The 20002-nt window shown below is 37.4% G+C and overlaps 2 protein-coding genes across 3 annotated transcripts in view; one reads left to right on the top strand and one right to left on the bottom strand.

Annotated features, from left to right (window-relative positions):
* tiam1b (TIAM Rac1 associated GEF 1b) overlaps nucleotides 1-19443 on the top strand; it is a 54136-nt gene extending 34693 nt beyond the window's left edge. Inside the window, exons 17-29 of one of the 2 annotated variants that reach the window (XM_059513874.1) lie at nucleotides 4517-4569; nucleotides 11146-11340; nucleotides 13641-13709; nucleotides 14534-14659; nucleotides 14826-14934; nucleotides 15246-15425; nucleotides 15905-16023; nucleotides 16559-16667; nucleotides 16753-16811; nucleotides 17053-17158; nucleotides 17275-17362; nucleotides 17777-17949; nucleotides 18331-19443. In XM_059513874.1, the coding sequence (XP_059369857.1) occupies nucleotides 4517-4569; nucleotides 11146-11340; nucleotides 13641-13709; nucleotides 14534-14659; nucleotides 14826-14934; nucleotides 15246-15425; nucleotides 15905-16023; nucleotides 16559-16667; nucleotides 16753-16811; nucleotides 17053-17158; nucleotides 17275-17362; nucleotides 17777-17949; nucleotides 18331-18848 (1904 nt within the window). In that variant the 3' untranslated portion in view covers nucleotides 18849-19443. The remainder of the gene's footprint in view (nucleotides 1-4516; nucleotides 4570-11145; nucleotides 11341-13640; nucleotides 13710-14533; nucleotides 14660-14825; nucleotides 14935-15245; nucleotides 15426-15904; nucleotides 16024-16558; nucleotides 16668-16752; nucleotides 16812-17052; nucleotides 17159-17274; nucleotides 17363-17776; nucleotides 17950-18330) is intronic. The other variant, XM_059513873.1, reaches the window with a different exon arrangement.
* The window catches only part of LOC132107724 (phenylalanine--tRNA ligase beta subunit-like), a 297726-nt gene that overhangs the window by 95892 nt on the left and 181832 nt on the right, over nucleotides 1-20002 (bottom strand). The window lies entirely within an intron of this gene.

Below are 20002 nucleotides of genomic sequence, written 5' to 3'. Positions count from 1 at the left end.
GGTCTTTGGTTTTCTTTTGCATCCTAATTGCTTTATTATGAGGCACAATTTACAGAATCTCAGAGTCGGTAATGAAGATGGTCTCAGAAGATAGTCTCAATCTGAGAAGTGTCAGACAGACATAACAGTTTCACATTTAGACGTTGTGAGAGTGTGTGTAGTTATTTTTCCACATCTCCAAGCTGCAGGATCCAGTCACAGTTGTTTTATTGGACGGACGTGTTGATGGATGTGTTGAGATGATGGAACCAATCAGATCCTACACAACCCTTCCATATTTACATAGACAAGCTATTTGCAGAAAGCTGTTTCCAGAATTCCCTGTTCATTTTTATGTTACTAGAGCACTGTTGAGTTGAGATCTTAGGGGTGGAAGCAGAAAAAATCCCAGCCTTTGTTCATAAACGTCTTACATGCGTTTGTTTCTCTATCCGTGAGAGGAACAATGTACTGCAGGGCAACTTTTAGAAAATGAGGTGAACTTGTACCCGATTTGAATTGGTTTTAAAATATGTAGCTGTTTTATATTGTATGCTATAATTTTCATTTGCCGGAGCAGTGTAGTCAATGCATTTGTAATGTTTATGAATGCCATTCATAAAATTTCTGAATGTTTCTAAAATGTGGACTTTTCAACTACGTCACATGCACATTTTTTATATACTTATTATTCATGTGTAAAGTCAATAATCAGTAGTTTAGAATTCAGTTCATTTTGTCTTTTCACTGTCAAGCTTTCCACATTTGTCACATTTTTTGTTGCTAAGGTCAATTCACACAGTTTGAATATGCTCCAAGCTGTTGCACCCATCAATGACTATTTGCATATCCTGATGTTTCACTTCTCGATTATTCATGCAGAAATACAACTTGCGAAACATTTTTGGAGTTAAATTGCTTGCTTCACCAATTAAATCCAGTATAAAAAATAAAATTTCACGTTTCACACTGGAGATCACAAAAGGTCGCATTTAATTGTAAATGTGAACGGCCTTGCAAAAAAATTGAATTTTAAAAAAAAATCGGAATTGAGCATTAAGCCCTGCAGTGTGAACGTAGCCTAAATCTTTACTTTCAAATGCCACTCAGTTTGATAACTTTGTATGCAGCGGCAATGCATGCATTTTAATTGTGGCTATTGCAAGTGTCCAAATACTTTTTGGTGCTACTATATTTTATATGTAATGACCTGGCATTGTGAAAACTTTATTTTGGGTTCTTTGCCTTTTATTGGGAAACTATTGGAGAGAGACTTGAACGTATCCTAGATGAGCACCAAAGCCACTAACCACTGCGCCAAGACTCACTTCATTGTTCTTTATTGTTTCCCTCCTAAATATTTGGTTTAAATGTGGAAACTTACTGTAACGTATCCATTTTTAAAACGGCAGTCAGCATTTTCACTTCTTGAGCTCAGGTGTTAGCAATGGTACATTAGCAATGCTTCACTGTCTCCTCAGATATTATTCTGTAGATGGACTAGACAGGGATTTGTACTCACGGATCATTTGAAACATTTTTCTGTGTGATTTGGCATTCTTTGTTTGCTGATCCCCACATTAAGAGGCCGTTGGGCTTGCGTGTGTGTGATTTGTTATATCAGGAGACTTGTGTTGGATGCTAAAGGTGTTCAGTAGAGGATTTGGCACGTTGAGTCTTCAGTGCTGGTCTTCTGCAAGCATTTCTCATTCTATTTTAGGTGGCTGATAGTGTTTGCTGTAACAGTGGATTGTCGATTTTTGTGGATTTACATTTAAAAGACGGGTCGGTTTCTTAAATGTTTTTGAAAGAAGTTGCTTCTGATCACCCATTTTCAACTCCCTGCCAAATTATTACCCCCTCATTGAAATTGCTACCTTATTGCCTAATCCTAACCCCTTCCCTAAACCCACCAATACTAGGGGTAATAATCTGGTGGGGGTCATAAAAAAAAAAACTTGTTGATATCACTTTCGACTTCATAAGTTCACCTACCAATGGTATGAGAGGAGCACAGCTTTCACTCTCAACCAAACTAACATTATTGTTCACACAGAACACAGCTGGTGAGTACTGAAAAGAGTTGTCTTTTGTGCCCAAATGCTTTTAATCACTTGAATTTTTAAATAAATAAATCTTAAAAACACATGCAAATGATGAAACGTCATGACAATGCTGCAGTGGCCCGAATGTCTTTCATGCTGGCCATCGGGCAGTCCTCATTTATAGTTAATATGCTGTATTTTTCAGAATATAAGTCGCACCTGAGTATAAGTCGCATCAGCCCAAAAATATGTCATGATGAGGAATAAACATATATAAGTCGCACTGGACTATAAGTCGCATTTATTTAGACCCAAGAACCAAGAGAAAACATTACCGTCTACAGCCACGAGAGGGCGCTCTATGTTTATTAGGGGTAGGCTAAAGGAGCAATAAGCAGCATAGAGCGCCCTCTCGTGGCGGTAGACGGTAATGTTTTCTCTTGGTTCATTTCTCTCGGTTCGTGTCAAATTAATTTTGATAAATAAGTCACAGGACCGGCCAAACTATGAAAAAAAGTGCGACTTATAGTCCGAAAAATACGGTAAGTATACTGGTGTTATACCTTTAGACACTTTGAATTTAAATTACCTTGACTTTTGAGATTTTCTAAAATAATTTTCCTCATTTCTGAACACATAATATGTATAAGACACGTTTTTACAATATGTAGTTGTAGTTTTTGAATGTTTTCTGCAAAGATATTAAAAACAAGTGTTTTGTTAAACATTAACATCATGTTTACATGTGCTGCACTTGGAATAGAATTTTCTTTAACTAAAGGGTTAATAAAGAAAAAATAACTTGAATCATGTTGTAGTTACATTTTTTAATTGACTAGTTAAAAATCGTAAAAAAAAAAAAAAATTAAATGAAAATCGGGTCAAACAGTCTGGAAGAATTTAAATGGATTTTTTTTTTTTGCAAAATCACCCAGCGCTTTATAAATCATATATAAATATGAATATTTATAAATTGATTTAACAGCCCTGCTTTCAAACATCATTTCTGACAGACCCCAAACTCTATTCAAAATTAAATGGAAGTTTAAATTGTACATTTTAAATTTGACAAACACTGTCTAAGAGAGGAAGATTTTTAGAGGTAGCATGACAAAAACAAAGTAAATTGGATCATTCTGACGTGACTGGAAGGCAGCATGAGTCTGTAGAGCTGAAGTGATTCTGTCGTATCATTGTTCTGCGGTGCATCTCGTTGGCTGTGTTTAACGATCGTGCTCCTGCGCTCCACCATCGCAGCATGTGTTCACGAACCGCAGTGAAGCCTGAATCACAGGATCTGACGGCGCATTTCTCTCCGTGCTCTTTTAAGTCCTAGTGCATTCATTCGGTTTATTTCCCCCGCTGGCTGTCTCTCTCCCTCCACATGGCAGTTCAGATGATCAATCTTTATGAAACAGACACTCGCTCCAGTCCTATATTATAGATCATGAAGCTTGCTGTTCAATTGATTTGCTCATCTGAATGCACAGCTTCTGTGGTGGTCTTCAAAATGAATCATTCAATTTCTATTTGTGAGAAAAGCCTCCAGCTTTACTTTACTACTAGTAGACTAGTTGTTCATTATCTTCACTTGAGTGGTGATGCTTGATTAGCATGATGACAGGCGTTAGTTTGCTTGTTAAAACCCTTCATCTGCTGTAGACATACACATGCAGACAGACATTTTTGGCCTTTGCGTCATGACTCACAGTCCTCAACCATAAACATTGCATTTTTACATAGCTTGTCAAGGTAAAAACTCTTTATTAAGGGATAAAACAAGACGTCTTCACTTTACAAATGGTTGTCAAAAGCAAAAATGAAATGTTACTTTGTGGCAAGCGTGACGTTTTAAAGCAAAAGAGGCACTATTTTGGGAATCGGCTCCCAAAAATGAGCAAGAAATGTCCATAGATTTCATTCAGCAAATATGATGCATGGTGGTGTAATAAACCAGTCTTTCAGGCAGCCACTAGCACACTGTATTTTAGTAGTTTTGCATATCTGTAACTACAGATCTCTCACATCCCTGATATTCTCGTGTGGTGGAACTCGCCCAGCCCATAATTAACAATAACAACAACCTCAGAGAGGAGATTCCTTCCACTTCCTTTTCCTTTTCCTCTTCCTCTCTCCATTCACCCTTGATTGTTTGCACTTGTGAGTTGAGTATCTTAACTTATGTAGCTCAGTGTTTGTTCAGCGTGCCAGGAAGAGAGAGAGAGAAGATAAATGAGGTGGTGTCGCATCAGAATGGGCGGGTGAATACAGAGTTGAGATGAGGTGGGCGAACGAGAGAGAGAAGTGTGAGTGACTGTCTCTCTCTCTCTCTCTCTCTCTCTCTCTCTCTCTCTCTGCTCTGTCATTTGTTCTATTTGTCATAAGTGGAGGGATGTTGTTGGGCGCTGCAGCAGTGGATCTGTGATTTCTGAGGCATTTCCTGTAACTGATCCAGTGTGCTGATCCTGAGTCAATCATGTCTGTGCTCAAACGCAGCAGACACAGCAAACGCTCGTCGGACTCCATCTATGACCTGCTGCACCTGGTGAGAAGCGTTTTATGACTGCCGTTTTTCCTAAATCAATGCCTTTTCTTGATCAGTTGAATAGTTTTTCTTATCCTGAGCTGGGGCTTATTGATGCTTTGGGTTTCTGTGCTGGTTTTTGTTGGTGTTTTGTGAATTTTCGCTGTTAGAATGTCAGTTGTTTGGGGTTTCTAGACATGAGTGATAGAATTGTTAATATATTGAATTTTACTCTGGTAATACCATGGTTTTCTTTGAAATACCTTTAGAGTACTATGTAAATATCATGCATATCATCATAAATCAGACTAACATGTTGTTACCATCTGCAATTTTGTACTTTTTGGTAGTTTTAGAGGGATTTTGGACACTTTTGAACAGTTATAAACCAGTTTTGTCCTTGCTCATAGTCTAGAATATATCTGTTAAGACAATCAAACCACCTAAGGCTGGTTTAAGTTGTTATTTTAAGCAAGGTGTTGTTGTCTTGTTGGGATTTCATGGAGGAAAGTTCACTGGTGTGGATTTCCCTTTGTGTAGGTGGTCAATGCATGTGTTTGTTTCTTCACAGTGTGCAACCTTTTATATTTATAAGATCAATTAAAAGATCCATAATTCCATTGTAACACCAAGTACATATAAAGGCAGGAATATGGACACCCTTATCTGTGAGATTATGCTGCAAGATTTCATACTTTAAATGACCTTAAAGTCAGTTGACATTTAATTGTCAGATTTTCTTCAGAATTTCAATAGGTATCCATGCGTTTTGGAATTTTGCACGAGGGTGAAAGATTAAACACAAAAAAAGTTGTTCATGCAGATTTGCCATATTGACAGGCAAAAAGCTGCTTGATTTGAAAATGAGGTCTTTTGTGAGAACATTAACAATAGACAATGTACTTTTTTGCCTGCAAGTTGTCACTAATGTGACACATCTTTTGGGTTAGGGGTTTGTTCAGGCAGGAGTTTATGAGCTCTACCCCTGAGCAAACATCACTGACAAGTGTGTTTTCCCTTCGCAGCAGTGACATTGGCATTTTCCCAGCAGTTAATGTGTTTTATTGTGTTGTGCTCTGGACGTGCAGGGTGTCATATTTTCTCTCTGTTGTTTGCTGTTCTGAGACCCAAGGACTCTGGGAGAAACACTGTAATTCATCCTTTGTGTGTCCTTGCGTGGGCATTGAGAAGAGCTCACAACTAATAAACAAGGAAAAGAACTTTCACGCATTAAAAAAAAGAAGAAAATGTGTCAGCCAAAATAAGCACCTGTAATCTGGCAAGTAAATAAAAGTAGTTGAAAGTCAGTATTAGCACTTTTCTCTTTGCAGAATGCAAGTCACAGGGATGGATTGTTGCTCTCAGAACATTTTTTTATATAGTGTTAGTAATTTATACATGGACATATTATTATGTTAATACTTGATACCCTGAAATACCTTAGGGTACCTTGTAAATATCATGCATATTGCCATATATCATCATTAGTATCATGGTGTTACCATTTAATACTATAGCCGCGTTTCCAATGTCACTTCCGGGGCTTGATTGTGCCTCGTCGGGGCTTCCTCGGGGCCAACGGCCAGGATTGTTCGGCCTGACGAAAACCTTGGGCTGAAGCGGGCCAGCTGGGGCTAGAGGAGTGGTTATGAACAAAAGTGGAGTTTCTCTGGAGAGTCTGGATAGCTTTAGCTTCGCGGATCATTTTAGAAAGATAACAGCTATAACACCAGCATTAAAAACTTTTTAAAAAAAGCAGCGCTCAAAACGAACTTTCAGTCAGCAGCGAGTGTTTAAAATAACTTGATCCGATTTGGATTATAATCACCATACAAGGCAGAAATATTTATAAGCAATGCAAAAGATTATGCATGCTAGGCATAAACATTACCATAGTAAACATGGTAAATACGACCAATTGAAGAAATCAGACGTCAGCTTCTTATTCTCTATCACAGTGGTTTTCAACCTGTGGGTCGCGGCAGGTATTGCAGGTGGGCCGCCAATTACTATTAAAAGAAATAATAATATTGTTAATATATGTACAAATTTCTAAGTCATAACATAATAATATCATTTCATATATATATATAAATAACAAAAAATAATATTAAACTGTTACTATGCTTCCACTATTCGAGCTCGCTGATTGTCTAAGAATAAACCACCAATTTATCACATTTTGAGCGTGCGCGATGTCTAAATGGCTTTATAGCATGATTTACCGCGGCCCTGACCTCCCGCAGTATGCTATCCGATCCAATCAGAAGGCAGCGTGCCTAGCGCAAGAACTGAACAGACTGGGCATATGCCTAACTCCAGGTTTACACACCGAGCCCATGTTAACAGATCAGAGCGTTCACACTGCACGCGGTAAGAGGCTAGAAATAAAAATGTGCGAAAATAATTAATATCTAGCACATGAGCATAGAGAGAGTTGTGAGTGCACGGGACGCAGTTTAAGTGAGAGGAGACGTGTTTTAAGTGACAGAGCAAAGGAAATCTGCGTGCGAACAGAGAGATTCGCGCTCGTGCATTAATTTAATGGGCTTTCGCGTTACATTGATGTGCTCTCTCTGCTGACAGCATACACATACTGTATACACACTACAGAGTACATGTGAACCTGTATAATGTATAACAAATCTATTTCAACATGTGTATAGGTTACTGTGACTACAAACAGACACTGACTCGACTGAGTAATCAGGCTATGTTTATAACGCTTTATTTCATTGACTAATTTTCAATCCTGATAAATTAATTCATTATGATCAATGTATCACTTATTATAGTAAAACATTGATGCTTTTGGATTTAAATATTTAACAAAGCATCCAAACAAACGGCCGCTTTTATCATGTTCGTTTTGTGATCGCGCTAGTTCACGTGACTTATTTCTTATTAGTTTTCTGATAACTTCTGTTTGTTGGTGACATGATGGGGTTGTGTGACGTTGTTCCTGAGAGGCATGTAAAGGGCGGGTTTTAGTGAAGCGCAGTGGAGCTTCTGGCCGACGGTGGAAAAGTGGCTTATGATTAAACGCCACAATACTTTTTGGTATGTTTTACTCAGTAGTCTTTTATTACTTTTAAAGACCAAATAGACTGAAATTATTCTGTGCTTTTGCATGCTTTATTATTATTATTTTTAAAGTTAACTTTTTTACTTGAAATACAAATACTAAAACAAAATGTTTTACTTAAATAAATGTTAAGTGAAATAAAATAAAAAGTAAACTTATTTTTTTACAGGTAATTCCCATCGCAAAGTTTTTAATTTGTATTATTTTTTACTTGACGTAATAAAATAACTACAACTAAAACTGAAATGAAAATTAATGAACTGAGCACTAAATAGACATATTTAAAAAAGTACCATGCAAAAAGTACTATTAAAAAAAATTAATGAAAATATAAAAAATAAAAACTAATGTAAAATATTAACTACTACGTCAGAGGAACTAAATTAGCACTGGTAAATGAGATATAAAAAATAAAGCATATTTATTTTTAAGAGTGCATTCTGGGAGTCCTGCTGGTGACGTCATGCTTTGCTTCTTCAGAACGAATGTTTGTCTCTCCTCAAACAAATGTTTTAGTAGCTGACCTTTGGACTCTTTTTCCATCACTGGGTTTGTACAAGAGGTTTTCTGTGTTGCTTTAGCCTTGATTTTCCTCTGCCAATAATCTTTTATGTCTCTGTTTTAAAAAGCCTCAGATGTGACTGTGTTGGTGGATGTGTGGTGTACTTCTCGTTTCCTAATGTACTTGTCTCTGACTGTGCCGTTTCAGAGAATGATGAAATGAGAAATTCTGTGGAAATCTGACAGCTGCTGTATCTGAAAGCGTGTGAACGTGTCTCTCTGATAACGGGATCACTAACATCTTGACAGTTCTCTCCCCGCTTGTACGCCACGGTTGTGGCAGCTGATGATGTTTTAACTAATGACTAAAGTGACAGGTGAAGCTCGATGCCCCTCGGAGATGAAATTCTGCGTCTCTGATTTAGGACCTGATTTATTTGTTTACACGCAGACAGAGACACAATGTGAAGCCAATATATTCCCTAAAGATTTATTTTGAAGCAATTCTTCTTTAATAACACACATAATGTTCCTACTACCTGATAGATGTCACTAAAATTGTTGCCCTGAGAAATCACACCTGATGTATGAAGCCCATGGTCAATCAGAAATGCTTTATTTACATGGATTGATGTGTACTAATATCTGGTTACCTGTCAGAGTTTAGGATAGAGAACATGTAGTTAAAGATGTGATCCCAGTTGTGTTAAAGTTAGTAGCAGCAGAAATCACTTCTAAGACCTTTACTGCAATGAAGTGAGCCTTAATTTACTGACTGCAATCCAAAAGGCCATCGTGAGTTGAGTTGCTAACATTGAGCTGTCCTCTCGGTTTTGGTCAAGTTCATATATGTACTTGCTTCTAGAAAGTAATTTAAAAAAGCAGCAAAAAGTTGGTTATTTAGAAGAAAACTCTTCAGCCTCAAAAGAAAAATGTTTTTCATTTATTTATTTATGTGTTAATTAATTAATGCATTTATTTATATATTTAATAATACCATAATGGCTCTTATATATTTATTTTTATGTATTTGATTGATTTATTAATTTTTTTATTTATTTAGATTTGTATTAAACTTTTTATTTAGGTAATCTTTTTTGTTAATTTAATGCTTTGACAACATTGTGCTACTCTGCACAGTCAAGACAGTAAAGCTGATCTGAATGAATATATTTATATATATATATAATTTTATTTTTCTTTAAATTGTAAAAATATATCGGTGTATATATTTAATAATAATGCTGTAATGCCTGTTGTTATATAATGCAGTGAGTGAAATACTTTACAAATGAAAGGCACTTCATGTAATTTGATTATTTTCTCTTTTTATTTTAAACTTCAAGGACTCAAAGCAAAAGATCTGATCAGATTATTCATAATGAATGAATGAGCCTGTCATCAATGCAAAACAACTTCACATTATCAAGCACTTGAATTAAAAACAAAAGACTCAAAACAGTGAACACCAATATTACAAAACGACTAATTTGCACTGCAGAATAGGGAGATATATTTCATATATCAGTCGAACATGGCAAGTTACAACCTTTTAACACATTCTTCACAAACTTGACTTGTTGGTTTATGCCGGTATCATATTTTCCTATAACTGAACATTTAAATACAATAAAGCATTGCAGAAAAATATATAAAGTTAAAACTTTCATTCAGATTAAAGTGCAAAAGAACCATAAAGACCAATAGGTATCACTTTATAATAAGACCTCATTAGTTAACCTTAATTAATGCATTAAGATTCACAATGAGCATAGCTACATAAAAAATACAAGTCTTAGTTCATGTTAGCTCATTAAATAAAACATCTGCAACTTTTGATTTGAACCACGTCTTATTAAATATTGGAATACCTAAGATTAATGAATGTTTCATTGATGAATGTTTCATTGGCAGTTTGTTAACCAATAAATTAACTAATGTTAACTAATGAAGCCCTAATGTAAAGTGTGAATGAACAATAAAGAATCAAAACAGATTAAAATGAAAAAAAAAAGTTTGAAAATAAATAGCCTATTAAGTTTAAATATTTAATAAGTTGGCGCTGTGATGAACACCATAGTGAATCCACAAATCTGAATGGCTATTTAAATCTATTTAAATATGTTTTGGAAAGTGCAGCTGCTTTATTTATGGGGTTTCCAGTGTTATTTGTGGGGTTTCCAGGCTGCATTTTCTGCAATTTATCGCCATCTGCTGTCAGAGAGTGAATGTGCTTTCATACAGCTCGTCTCTCACGTGTTCCTCATGTGCTTCTCTTGTGTGTTTGTTTACATCAGAGCGTACAGAGTCTTTCAAGCAGCATACAGTGTGTTGTGCATTTTCACCAGTTGATGGGAATAGTACTCTTAAAATGCATTCCAAATTCTGAATAATTTGAAATATATAATTATTCAATGTGCATATTCATTACAGTGATATATCGCATTACCGAATACCGGCACAAGTCTATTGGGGACACATCCGGCTTTTCATTTTCACATTACTGCATGATTCTCATGTGTAAATATTATAAAGCTGTCCTGCCTGTCGAAATCCATGTATACGAATCTACCAGAGTATAAACACTGTAGCAAAATATCTACCGGATGACACCAGATATATGGATGGATGGTACTTTCTCTCAGTCTGTCAGTGTTACTGCGAGAATGACAGTCCATGTGCCACCCCAGCCGTTCCCATAGCAACCGCATCCATGGACAGGTGCTCATGTTTTGGTTGCCGTTCAGAAGAAATGAAGACATTTTAGAAGCGCAGGAAGGGAGGGATGGAGAGAAAGAGAGAGAAGGAGAGCCAAAAGATGGACTGATGGAGGAGAGGAGAGGCTGAAAATAGAGCAAATGAGTGCTTGTGGTTTTTATAGCGTTCTTCATTCTGACAGGCATCTGAGTGGCGGGATCCAGCTGCAGGTGCGGCGAGAGTGTGTGTGTGGTGTTAATAGTGCAGGACTGTCAGATGTCTCACTCTTCATCACCGTCTTTCTCTCTCTGTAGAGTACGGAGCAAGTCGCAGCTTTCTGCCGCAGTCTGCACGAGATGAATCCCTCGTCTGAGATCGTCTCTTCCTCATCCGGCCTGGAGTCTTCCTCGCTCCCTCCGAGCAATGCCACTCCACGCCAGCTCTCCGATGCCGACAAACTCCGCAAAGTCATCTGCGAACTGGTGGAGACGGAGCGCACCTACGTCAAAGTCAGTACCAGTGTGTGTGTGTGTGTGTGTGTGTTTAGTCAGACATGCTCGTCTGTGTGTAAGACTCACATAACTTTGTGCCCTTTATCGAATCTAGGCCTGGAGGGAAAGAAATTGTGCCCTTGGCTTGCCTATTTCTGCACCCACTCACTCTTTGGCAGTGTTTGAAATGGAATACTAGCATACCGCATCGTACATACTGCCTTAAAGGGACAATAAGTAACTTTTTAGGTATTTTATTATCTAAAATCAATATTTTTATTCATAAATATGCCCTCAATGATGTACAAATACCTATGCCAATGTTTAAACTAATCCTCGTAAATGAAGAATTTATTATCTTTATATACATGGGACGGGTAGGTCGACGGAGGCTTCCATGTAGTTCCGCCATCTTGCAAAACTATAATAGCAGAGAGGGACAAAAAGTACTAAGCCAACGCGTTTCCACAACGCGTTTTCGGTCAGAGTCAGAAACGCAGATGCAGAGCAGTGAGAGGCGCTTGAAACTGCACCGGCAAGTTTAAAAGTCTGGATTGCATTCTTATTATGGACCATACATATGCCGCGCCACAGGAGAAGAAAACATCGTCGCCAAAACGAAGTGCTATTAGAAGACATCCTGTCAAAGCTTTTTGGTACATATCGCCTACCGTAGATGCAACGCGCATTTGAAAAATGCAAATTTGAATGCAAAATACAATTTCACCACTAGATGGGAGTAATTCCTACTTACAGCCCCTTTAAAAATAGCATTTAAAACAGAATGCAGTGATTTAAAACAGCAGTTTGTCACATGCGTTTAAAGGGATAGTTGACCTAAAAAAGATAATTCTGTTATTTGCATATTCTTCTTCTATGGAACAAAGAAAAATATATTAGTCATGTACACACTGCAGCTAAATTCGGTTGCTAATGCCCCTTTTAGTGCTTAATGATGTTCCGCATACATTTCAGTAATTCATGAGAGTGAAAACTGCATTCTACAACTGAATTAATTCCTGAGTTTAAAACGCATCTCAGAGTTTTGTTTCTGTGTGTGCAGTGCAAAAAAAATCACAGGGTAAGTTTTGCCTCTGTGTTGCCAGATCTTTCTAAATTCTCTCTGTGTAGCTCATGTTTGCTGACTGTGTTGAGATTAACGACTGAGCCGTGACTGTATTTCCTGTCTCTCGGAGGACAGCTGAGATTACAGTTACACCTTCACCAACATCCTGCTCGGCGCTGGGAATATTTGCAATTTGTTTGGATTCATCTGCCTGTTTGAGCAAAGAACTGAATCAACAGTCTGCATGAAGCAGCATGAGTGTGTGATGAGGCTGAGCAATATAGCTGAAGAAATTATGTTTATATGTGTGTGTGTGTGTGTGTGTGTATATACACACACACACACACACCAAGTACCAAATGATTTATGTCCTGATATGGAAAACCCTGGAAATACTATTATAGTTAACTTAATCTAAAGCAATTTGAAAAAATTATTTTGTATTTATGTATATGTGACTTGATTTTTTTTAACCCATATTGATATGGATCAGTTTTTATATGCATCCTATTAAACAGCAACATGCGTTACATGGATTTTTTACTAAAACACTTAAAAATGCTACTGAAAAAGGATTCAGGATCTCTGTGAACCCTTTTGAGTAATAACTCAAATGATTAATTAAATCAGTGCTTTGAACCAATCGAGTTATTATATTTAACTAAAAAAAACAACAACTTTAAATTACTTTTTAATTAAATTAAATTACTATTTAAGTTACTTTAAATAAACTTCAACTAAAGTAACATAATATATATATATATATATATATATATATATATATATATATATATATATATATATATATATATATATATATATATATATATATATATATATATATATATATATATATATATATATATATATATATATATATATATATATATATATTCATTTTAGGTAGTTTCCAACATTTCTAATTTTAATTTAGTTTAATTTTATGCACTAAAATTGCTTAAATAAAAATTAACTAATTATTAAAGGACAAAAACAACATTTATTTTAAAAAATATATAATTTTAACTAAAATGAAAAGACAAAGTATGATGTCAACTAATTAAAAGTAATTCAAATTATTAAACAAAAACTATAATGATAACTTAAAATATTTGTAACAATTGGAAGCAGTTCTTTTATATGTAAGGGTCATTAAACAGCCATGAATCTGGTCAGATGTATTGTTAATATTCTGCATGATGTTCATAGGCTGTTCTTTAATATTATTTTGTGTCTTCTCTCACTTTTTCAGGATCTGAACTATTTGATCGGGCGATATTTAACCCCGCTGCAGAAGGAGTCTTTCCTCACTCAGGATGAGGTGAGTGAAGCACTGCTGATGGTTTCATGTTATCATAGAGCTGGAACACACCTCCAGAACAAAGAACGATATTTCATAATCATCCTGATGGAGAGCAGCGTGTAGGAGGACACAGAGACCGAGACAAACACACACACACAAGAAAGAAGAGTGGGAGGGAGACACAAAATGAGGAAAACTTACATCAGACAGAAGAGAGGAAGTTCTCAGTCTTCTGTTCGTGTCTCTGCTCCTTTAATGCCCTACTTATAGAAGCTGAGCTCATTATGCTGCAGTGCAGACACTACAGCGATGTAGTTTGAGTCACTTAAAGACTTGATGCAAATACAGTATCTGCAGAGAAGTATATTTTGTCAATGCATATTTTTAAAAATGCTTATTTTATATCATTATTTAATCTTTTAGGTACACACATTAAGCTAAAAATGTCCACAATTTAACTTAGCTTTGATATTGAAGTAATATTAAATATATAAATATTAGTTAACTTGTATATATGGATTATATTTGTTTATATTTTATATTATTTATATGTGTGTGTGTGTATAACTAAGGTTAAAACTGAAATAAAAATGAAGAAAAACATAAAAAAAAACGAATAGAAATTACAAAAACACAACATTGAAACTTTAACAAAAATGTAAATAAAAATAATAAAACATACAAATAAAAACTAATTACACAGTTGAAGAATTCAATAACATTAAATTATTAAATGAAGCTGCTGAAGTGATGATGAAGTGAACTATTTAAATGTATAACTCTTTGTTTTTAACTATTACATTTGACCTGGTTTAATTCGATCCTGCATGTGTATCTGATAGCTGGACGTGCTGTTCGGAAACCTCCCGGAGATGCTGGAGTTTCAGGTGGAGTTCCTGAAGACTCTGGAAGACGGAACCCGACTGGTGCCAGACCTGGAGAAACTGGAGCGAGTGGAAGAGTTCAAGGTTTGTGGCTCTTTCGGGGGAATACACCATGTTTTTTATGTGTGGTGTATTATAACAATACCATGCTTTTTGAGACGCTATGGTTGCAGTGCATCACTCACAAGCATTCATAACAAGATTTATCCAACGCAAACCATGATACCTTCAAATCCCTCTCGTCTTACAGAAAATCCTGTTTTCTCTGGGCGGCTCGTTCCTGTATTACGCCGACCGCTTCAAGATTTACAGCGCTTTCTGTGCCAGCCACACCAAAGTGCCCAAAGTGCTGGTAAAAGGTACGTAAATCTCAGCTCAAAAGCAATTCTGGGATTTTCAGAGCCTGGCACATGGTGGGATCAGTGAATCTCAGGTGTGTGTAATACAATCCTGCAACGGTGTGTGGGTGTCTGTGAGCTTGGTCTGCTTCTTCTCGCTGGCTATTTTTATGGTGGTTACGTAACAGTGTTTTCCAGTAAGTTAAAGAACTTAACTTGCTTGAAATCATTTACGCTTATTGTGAAATGCATAACAAATGCTACCCATATTCAAATCGCTATCAGTCTTGTGATAGCATAATCACATCTTCCTGTGTCTGTGTCCTCTCCAGCAAAAACAGACGCGGCCTTCAAGGCGTTTCTGGACGAGCGCAACCCCAAACAGCAGCATTCGTCAACGCTGGAGTCGTACCTGATCAAACCCATCCAGAGAGTGCTGAAGTATCCTCTGCTCCTGAGAGAACTGCACTCGCTCACAGACCCCGACAGCGAGGAGCACTACCATCTGAACGGTGAGAGACACTGGTGCATGACGCTGCTTGTAATGGAAAAATAAAAGACCTCTTTTATGCTCACCAAGGCTGCATTTATTTCATTAAAAATACAGTAAAAATTTTAATATTGTGAAATATTATTACAATTTAAAGGAGTCGTTTTCTATTGTAGTATACTGTACAATTTAATTTATTTCTGTGATGCACAGCTGTATTTTCAGCATCATTCCTCCAGTCTTCAGTGTCACATGATCTTCAGAAATCATTCTAATATGCAGATTTTCTGCTTATGAAACATCTCTGATTATTATCAATATTGAATACAGTTGTGCTGCTTCACTTTTTCTACGCAGTGTATTGTCCAAATAAGATGTTATAACTGGAGATCTGTGTTAAATCCATCAATCTGAAGTCTTACATCTCAACCAACTCTCTGAATTCACTGCTATATAATCGACATATAACTGATATATAGTTCATTTTCTCTGCTGTTGTAGTTGCAATGAAAGCCATGAACACAGTTGCCAGTCACATTAATGAGATGCAGAAGATCCACGAGGAGTTTGGAGCCGTCTTTGACCTCCTCATCTCTGAACAGACCGGAGACAAGAAAGAGGTTTGTGAACTGTACATCACTTTAAATCCAGGCGACTAATTTCACTGGACAAGCAATGTTTTACTGTTTGCATCACTCCACATCAATCACAATTCATCATTTGGCATCACTATTAACTATGGTCTTTCGGGTCCAGACATTGATTATGTATGATTTTAAATGATCTAATCTATTAAATAATATTGTGAAATATGTTGTCGGTTCACTCTTTATTTTTGCATGCGAGTTCAGCTTGGGATAATACAGAACTTGGGTCTCAGATTTTCAACCACATTTCATGCTCTGCAGCTGATAAGAAATTTAAAACTGTCGGATCGTCTTTTCTTATTTATTCCTGGATTTGCTGTCATCTGTCTGCACATTTGAATCTTATTATGTGAATGCTGTGAAAGTTTAGTTGCATAATGCAGCTGTATCTCCGAACAATGTAACCAGGGACAGATGAGATCCCTTCTGGATTGCAAGACTTCTGTGTGTGTGTGTGTGTGTGTGTGTGTTGTGCGAGCTCTAACGGTGGCGTCTGCTATGATTACAGGTTGCGGACTTGTCTATGGGAGATTTACTCCTCCACACCAGCGTGACATGGATCAACCCGTCCTCCTCACTGGGAAAGTGCAAGAAAGAGCCACAGCTGGCCACATTCGGTGCGTTCTGTTCCCACACAAGCTCAACTCATGACAGATATGTAAATTTGTTTCTGAAGTGTAATGTTATATGCTTCTCCTCCAGTGTTCAAAATGGCCATAGTGTTCATCTGTAAGGATTACTCCAAGCAGAAGAAGAAAATGGTGAGTGTTGAGATCTCCACTATCAGAGCTGTTGAATATTTCGGCTGCTGATGTTATGCCCAAACACACGCCTCTCTCTCGCTCCCTCTTTTCATGGGCTTACAGAGGTATTTAACAGTTAACTGGGTGTTGCATTCATGCACTTGTTTGGTACAGTGTCATACAGCGTTCACACCCTGATCCCCGTCAAAGAGATAAAGTAATGACATTTTTCTCACATGCATCTATCTCTGTTTCTCAGGGTGGATCTCACAGAGCATCAGTCTCAGGTGACGAGAAAGATCCCTTCCGTTTCCGTCACATGATCCCAACTGATGCGCTTCAGGTGCGCACACTGTCCAGTACAGGTAAGCTCACCTGTGACCCCGTCAGCACACACACACACACAAAACAAACCAATGCACGGTGATGTCAGACCCTGGAGAGGTGAACAGGGAGCTGATCATAGTGTGTGTGGTTTCAGATGGAGAGAGCGCAGCCGTGTGTGAGATCATCCATGTGAAGTCTGAATCAGAGGGAAGACCAGAGAGAGTGTTTCAGCTCTGCTGCAGGTCAGTGTCTCTGGAACTAGAACAATGAGGGGGAAAATCTCTCTCGCTCTATTTAAAAAAAAAAAATGTAAATAAAAAATATTTTATATATATTATAAAATACAAAATAAAATTCATTTTAATGCATATTAAAAAATAATATATATTAAAATGTATTTAAAATATATTTTTAAGATATTTAAAAATAATAATCATGTATATAAATATATTTTACCAAATAGTTATAAAAAAGAAAGCTGTCACCATCTGGTGGAGGAACCTTGTACAGCTTCAATGCATAATTTTTTTTCTGTTATGTGGACTGCAAATATAAACCATATTTGTCTGAGCCATTTTTAGAGCATATGTTCAAGGTCAACACGAATAATAAACTGACATCATTGTGCAAATGTGTATCTTAAATTGTGTCTGCAGCTCTCCAGAGAGTAAGAAAGACTTCTTGAAGACGGTCCACTCCATCCTGAGAGATAAACAGCGCCGTCAGCTGTTGAAGACGGAGAGTCTTCCTCTCAGTCAGCAGTACGTTCCCTTCGGAGGAAAACGCTTGTGTGCCCTTAAAGGAGCCCGACCGGCCATGAACCGAGCAGGTGCACACAAAGAAATACTCTTATTCAGCAAGGATAATGACTGTGAAGACATTTACAATGTTTCTATTTAAAATAAATGCTGTTGTTTTGAATCTATTTATCATGGTTTCTACAAAAATATGAAACAGCAACATTGATAATAATTAAAAATGTTTCTTGAGCAGCAAATCGTCATATTAGAATGATTTCTGAAGATCATGTGACACTGAAGACTGGAGGAATGATGCTGAAAATTTAGCTTTACATCACAAATTTAATTTTACAGTATATTCACATAGCAAACAATCTTAAATGGTAAACATATTTTACACAGTATATATTATAATGTCAGATCTCTGTGTCAAGCATGTTATTGATGCTCATGTATTTATCTGTTCTCAGTGTCCGCCCCGACTCGTACTCTGGGCCGCAGGAAACTGGTGCGGAACCGCTTCACCATCGACACAGACATTGTTTTCAACACCGAGCCCGACAGCGACTCGCCAGACTCCCAGCATGCTCAGCAGCAGGGCGTCGTTCCGGCGGGCGACACCGACCGCTGGGTGGAGGAACAGTTCGACCTTCAGGGCTACGAGGAGCAGGAACAGGATGTGAAGGAAACAGACATCCTGAGCGACGATGATGAGTTCTGCCAGTCCGCTCTGAGCCCGTCCACTGACCCGGACGTGGAGGGTCCACTTTCTGCCCTCTCGCTGGAGGGAGACACGGCTGAGGAGGAAGAGGAGGAGGAAGAGGATGCCAAGAAGGACTACAAATCCCAGCATGCCAAGCTGTCTCATTTAGGGAAGCAGTGTGCCATGTCGGTGGCCAGTGTGGATGAGCAGGTGCCCGGTGAGGACATCTGGGTGCGACGGGACAGCAGCACAGAGAACGAGACACAGAACGAAACCCAGAGCTGAAACGCATCGGGAGACAGACTCGATTAAATAAATAATTCACTCGAAAATTACAGTTTGCTGAAAGTTTACTCACCCACAGGCGTTACAAGATTCAGATGAGTTTGTTTCTTCATCAGATTTGGAGAAATGTAGCATTGCATCAGTGTCTCATCAATGGATGCTCTGCAGTGAATGGGTGCCGTCAGAATGAGAGTCCAAACAGATGATAAAAACATCACAATAATCCACACCACTCCTGTCCATCAGTTAATGTCTTATGATGCGAAATTATGCATTTCAGACCTTTTTAACCTCAAACTGTTGTTTCTGACTAATATATGAGTCCATAATCAATAATCTGAACCAGGAGAGAAATCTGCACAAGTCAGAAGCCAAAATAGTCCAGAACAGCTCTAAATATGTGGTTGGATTTTAATGTGAGAGACAACAGGAGATCATTATGGATTACATTTATTCATTTATCAGACGCTTTTATCCAAAGCGACTTAATTGTGGAATACATCAAGTAAGTAAACACAGGAAATTTCAAGCACTGGTCAAATAAGTGTAAGAGAAAGATTAAAGAAAAGAGAAAACAAAGTTGTTTTTATTGTTGTTGTTTTTTTTAAACTATGTACTGGTATTTTAGCCAGATATAATGACAGCTTCATAGTTTGTGACAGTGGTGTTTGGATTATTGAAATGTTTTTATCATCTGTTTGGACTCTCATTCTGACGGCACCCATTCACTGAAGAGCATCCATTGGTGAACAAGTGATGTAATGATACATTTCTCCAAATCTGATGAAGAAACAAACTCATCTACATCTCGAATGACCTGAGGGTGATTACATTTTCAGCAAATTTTTATTTTTCGGTGAACTATTCCTTTAAAGCTCTCCAGTCAAAAACATCAGCCGATGCATGATAACAGTTTCTCTGTGCTAATATTCCGAATGGTAGACATTCCTTTCAAAGCAGCTGTAAGATATGACGCTTTAAACACATTAGATGAGCTCTACATGTGCGCTGTGGCCAATCAGAAACCGCAGGAAACGTTGTGGTACAATCAATAGAATTACAATTGCACATTCACCGTTGGCAGCCTCAAACATTTGACCGCCAACATCTGCCAAACATTCCCGTTTTGTTCTTGACGTTGTTATTTACAAAAT

Source organism: Carassius carassius, chromosome 28 (assembly GCF_963082965.1).
Source record: "Carassius carassius chromosome 28, fCarCar2.1, whole genome shotgun sequence".
NCBI classification, from domain to species: domain Eukaryota; kingdom Metazoa; phylum Chordata; class Actinopteri; order Cypriniformes; family Cyprinidae; genus Carassius; species Carassius carassius.
The sequence above is the reverse complement of the archived record's forward strand: the minus strand, read 5'-3'. Positions and strand labels throughout refer to the sequence as shown.